This window comes from Phoxinus phoxinus, assembly GCF_949152265.1.
Source record: "Phoxinus phoxinus genome assembly, chromosome: 4".
NCBI classification, from domain to species: domain Eukaryota; kingdom Metazoa; phylum Chordata; class Actinopteri; order Cypriniformes; family Leuciscidae; genus Phoxinus; species Phoxinus phoxinus.
Genome location: NC_136879.1, coordinates 37,244,713 through 37,250,049, shown reverse-complemented (window position 1 = coordinate 37,250,049; position 5,337 = coordinate 37,244,713). Strand labels below are relative to the sequence as shown.

Sequence of the window (5,337 nt, the reverse complement as noted above, 5' to 3'; positions counted from 1 at the left end):
GTGTGTGGTGGCAGTACGCCACTGTGAAAGATACTAATAAATGTAAACTTTACTCTTCAATTGATCAGGAGTCTGTGTGATTTATAAAGAAACATCCCGACTAAAACACATATCTCATCTTTTGCCACCTACCTAAAAAGCTTAATATAAATGTATTTTTTCTTTCAGCTGCAGCTGTTAAAACCACATCCTGCCTGTTACTCCCCCCCTCCCTCGAGTTTTAATAAATGCTCAAGTTGTTCCTGGGTTTTAAAGGACATTTATTTGGTGACAGAATCTTCAAACATGTCTTTACATGTTCCTTTATTGCTACATTTCCATATTGCCGTCAGAACTAAACAAAAATGTACAAAAACAAACGTAAATTAACCTTAAATTCTTGACATACTTGCAGACAATACTAAACAAAATCACATAGAAAACTAAGAAATAAAGCATACATTTATGACATGTAAAATAATATATGAATTGGCTTGTTACAAACACAATCAGGGTCTCTTTCCCCCTCACCATATGGCAAAGGTTAGAGATACGGGGCATGCCATTTTAACACCTGCTGGACCGTTGGGCCTGTCCAGAGAGATCAAATGAAACCACAAACACTTCAGTTGCAAAGCAAGCGTACATCATGCTTCTAGCGATTCAAGCTTCTTTTGCAAATGTGACACTTCACAATTAGGACATTTAAATTGACTTTCTGAAATAAACCCTCTTACAATATGTAACATTGCCTGGTGATCCTTATCATCTGCTTGCCTTGCCAGATCAGCTCGTTCCGGGGAAGATGCGTCATTGCCTGTATTCTTCCTCTTCTCCGTTTTAGCTTTATGGAGTTCTCTGGCGTGGTCTTTCTGGAGTCATTCAACTAAACGATCGTCCATTAATTAAAATTTTAGCAGTTACATATGAGACATGTAAATCACTTAGAAGAGGTTCCAATTTGAGGGATTGAACAGAAGATTTCATATTCATATTTGGGCTTTCAGGCAACACAACAATAGATATATTTCAAATGCCTTGAATCCATTTTTCTTACAATATGGTTACTGGAGGAATCACATGACAGTCTTTAGAGTTCTACTAGAAAGACTCGGCAGGCAAAATGACGTAACAAAGCATACATTTATTAAGCAAGCAAGTATTGTGGTATAAAGTTATTTGGCGTATAGGCCCCGTCCGTAAATCGCAATCCGAGGGTACGGATTCTGCATTTCCTGCCTGAAGACGAAGGCAGGGGCGCAGCCGACCCCCTGTGAGATATGGGAAGGGATCATCCTGGTGGTGGTGGGGAGGATGGAGGTAATTGTTTGCGTCAGCATCTGCAAACTCAGACATGTGCAAGTACAGATCTTTTATACCACGAGTATTAGAACATGACTGGTTTGATGAGAAAGTAATAAGTTGCATAACAATTGAGTCTTCCTGGCAGAACATACGCTAAAGCTTCCATTTTTTTGCAGGAACTTATGGGTTCTATTTCTTATTAACATTTTTGAGGAAGTCCAACGTGACCAGACTCACAAAGGAGTCAGTGATGCAAGTGTGAAGCGTTTTAATTGGTCTTTTCGTGGTGTTGGAGAAGAGGTCTGGTCGAATAAAAAGCATCTTCTTCCTCTTCCTCATCACTCCTGCTTCACTGCAGACTCACACAACATCTCTGAACCTCCTTATCTCAGCAACTGAAAACATGGTTAGTCATATTCTTCTTTATCAACTAATAATTGTTAGTGGAGCTAAAGCTGAACATTTGATCAAGTTTTTTTGAAAACTCATAATTTTTACCAAACAATATTCAGAAAAAGTGGGCATAAGATTTCAAGGAAAATTCCATTCCACAAACAGAATGCCGTTTAAAATTTCTATGCACTTTGTGTGTAGTGTGCGTATATGTTGTATAAGTGTTTGTATTTGTGTGTTTGCTTCAGGTTTTCTCTGCTCCACTGAGGATCGTCCTGCTCGGCCTGCTTCACTTTAGCACTTGTGCTGTCGGTGAGGATGTGGACCCACCAACCCTCATGAATATTGTAAAGACATTTCAGAAAAGGTAAGTGTCTTTGATTGAACATATTGGTAAAATTTACAAATTAAAAACAAACATTACATATACATATAACATATTTATATTATATTACATATAAAAATTAAATATACACAACCAAAAATATATTTATAATTTACAAGAAATGTTTAAATAAAAAACTAAAAAGTAGTGGATTTAGTACAGCAGAAGTATTTGTCTTTTATAATTACATCATCATGTTATAATTTTAACATTAAACTTTACATGTATTTATAATAATACATAATTACAAACTAATAAATACATTACTTCTATTCATATTTGTTAACAATTAGTAATTTTTCATTTCCAGGTTGGGTAAGATGGGACAATACACTGTTGCGTTCAGAGTCGAGAAGAGCAAATGTCTTCGAGGTTCTTCTGGCTATCCAAGTGAGGCCTTACTAACTCTAGTGGAACAAACACTTCTGAACAATGAGGTTTATCAGAGTAATGACCTCATCGCTGCAAAGGCTGATAAAGTTGCAAAACTACATTCAGAGTATCGCCTGAAGAATTCTCTGAAGAACATTGTGAATGTAAAAGATAAATGTGTGGTTTATTTCACTGCAAATTCACCCTGTTTGTCAAAATGCCTATCAGATAGGCAATACAACATTAAAGCCAGTCTTAGACAATTAGAAGACTATAATGGAATTAAAGCCCTTGCTTTCCAAAACATCTTTAAATGGGAAGGAGTATCTGATGATAGGACGACGGTGATAAACAGACTGAAGGAAATTGCCGCTGCTTTGCCATATTATCAGTGCAATAACAACCAATGTGACCGCCTGTAATGCTTATACTTGACAGTTGCTTTCCTCACATATATAGTTTTATTTAGCTGAGGATTGTTTTCTGTTTTATAGCAATTGCAGTAAACATTAAAATTGGCAAATAAATTCTACAATCTGGTGTAAACTGATGTCAGCATGTCTGCTACTGGAGCAAATAAACATACATTTTACTGAGCATCATTTCTGGTTCAAAGTATCATTTCATTTAAACACACTATACGAACACTTTTTTCAGTCATATGGATGATATCCTTCCATTATCTTATACTTTTAAGCTGTGGCATGAATATGAAATGCTATTTAGCACAGATTTAGATGACACATAAATATATAATTATAGGACCAGAGGTTCAGTCTGATCTTGACTCTACACGACTGTAAGAACTGAAAAAAAGCCAGATTATTGATGTGTCAAACAGATAATGAAGGTCTTAAACAATATACAATTTAATTATATTTTAGAATTTTTAACATGAATTATTAAAATAACATCTGTAATGGAAATTTTACATTTAGATGTGTTCTTTTACTTTTAGATGGGTACAACTTTTATTGAAGATGTATTGTTTACTCATAAGAATTTAAAGGAATATAATCATATAAGCAAAAAGCACATTATTAAAGATATATAACCAAGCTTTTAGAAATGTATAAGTTAGGACAAACTTACAGGAACGAAATGTTTTCTGAGTCATGTGAAGGCTGACAATATGTGTGTGCGCATGCAGTTTCGATTAGCAGTTGAGATCCGCAGCTAAAAACAGGAAACTTTTTGCTGACAGGGCATTGTTATGCCTAGATAAAAATAATGTTGGACATGAGATCATGAGCTAAGACGTCTCCCTTTAAGGTAACAAAGGATTTTACACAGGATGGGTTAGGTAGGGTATATAACCTTGGCGAAAGGGACTAGCCTTCGCCTTCTCATATCAGACACTGTCTGTGTGGGAACGTCTTATTTCATGCATTAAATAAAATACTTTGTTTAATCTTTTAAGAATCGACTTTGTCTCCTTCATCCAGGTTTTAATATCTATAATTTCCACGACACATCATCATTTTTAATCAAATTAAAATATTATACACACTTTGTCAGGATTCTGCCCTGGCAGCCTTGTCTGTGTTGTCTGTGTTGTATGTTTCTATGTTTGTCTTGTGTTTAAATACATCACTCTGTCTGTGTTTGTGTTTGTCATGTGCTCCTCTTGTCCTGCCTCCTTGTTTCCTGTTGCCACGCCCCCTTGTTTAGTCCACTTCTAAGTCCTCGTTTTTACAATTAAAAAAATAAAATAAATGTATGCTCAATAACATAAGAACAAGGAATCAAGGAATTACATACAAATAAATTAAATAATAATAATAATACAAAGGATGAAGGCAAAAAGATATGACGGCATACCCTACAATTGCATTGACAGAATAACATACATATACAAGAAAAGCTTTTAAGTGTATGTATTTTCTTTAAATATTTCTTCATAATATTTTATAGTTCTTAGGGATTTTTTTATTATTTATATAATGAATATATTTAAGAAGATGATGTTAATTCAGTGTCAAAATAAGGACAGGATACCATTTGCAAACTTTTGTTTATTTAGTTTATAAAGAATTTGCCATATAAAATAAAGAAATTAACAATGTACTCTATGGATTTATTTTTATCGTCATTATCATAAAAAAGTATGTATTTTAAACTGAAAGAATGCGTCACACTGACAAATAGGCCTATATACGTATACAAGGTCAGACCAAAATTTGTTGCATATCGAGCAATCATAAAACAAATGTTCAAATGTCTCCTCTGCTTGTTTACAAAAAGCACATGTCCAAGCTAATGTCCAAATATTTAGAAATATTAGAGTTGACAGGATATATTTTATGTATAATTTTGAAATGTATTTCCTTAGCTTTATTGGACATGCAGTATTTCGAGTCAGGCCCTTTTCCAATCTATATCTTCCACCAAAGATCTCCAAAAGAAAGTACATTTCTTGTCCAAAAGATCAATTCGATCTAAGATCAAAGTAGATTGTATGGTGACTGGATTATATATGGAGTGGCTTTAATTTTATTTAATCAAATAAAAATGTTATACACATGGGTTGGACAATTTTGCCTTCAGAACTGCCTTAATTCTTCATGTCATAGATTCAACAAGGTGCTGGAAACATTCCTCAGAGTATTTGGTCCATACTGACATAATAGCATCACGCAGATTTGTCGGCTGCACATCCATGAATGTGAATCTCCCGTTCCTCCACATCCCAAAGCTGCTTTATATGATCGAGATCTGGTGACTGTGGAGGACATTTGAGTTTAGTGAACTCATTCTCATGATCAAGAAACCAGATTGAGATGATTTGAGCTTTGTGATGTGGCGTGTTATCCTGCTGGAAGTAGCCATCAGAAGATGATACACTGTGGTCATAAAGGGATGGACACGGTCAGCAACAATACTCAGGTAGACTGTGGCGTTTA

General features: G+C 34.9%; 1 protein-coding gene across 1 annotated transcript; it reads left to right on the top strand.

Annotated features, from left to right (window-relative positions):
- The first annotated feature begins 1,555 nt into the window (after positions 1 to 1,555).
- Positions 1,556 to 3,052, top strand: LOC306996994 (uncharacterized protein). The gene is made up of 3 exons (XM_079609982.1): positions 1,556 to 1,690; positions 1,926 to 2,044; positions 2,373 to 3,052. Exons 1-3 carry the CDS (start codon positions 1,688 to 1,690, stop codon positions 2,854 to 2,856), a joined length of 606 nt encoding a protein of 201 aa, XP_079466108.1. The 5' UTR covers positions 1,556 to 1,687; the 3' UTR covers positions 2,857 to 3,052.
- Positions 3,053 to 5,337: the final 2,285 nt, after the last annotated feature.

Excerpts from the sequence above, each read along its gene's own strand:
- LOC306996994 (XM_079609982.1), top strand. Across the intron at positions 2,045-2,372 it reads GTAAAGACATTTCAGAAAAG|GTTGGGTAAGATGGGACAAT; the intron begins GTAAGTGTCTTT and ends TTTCATTTCCAG.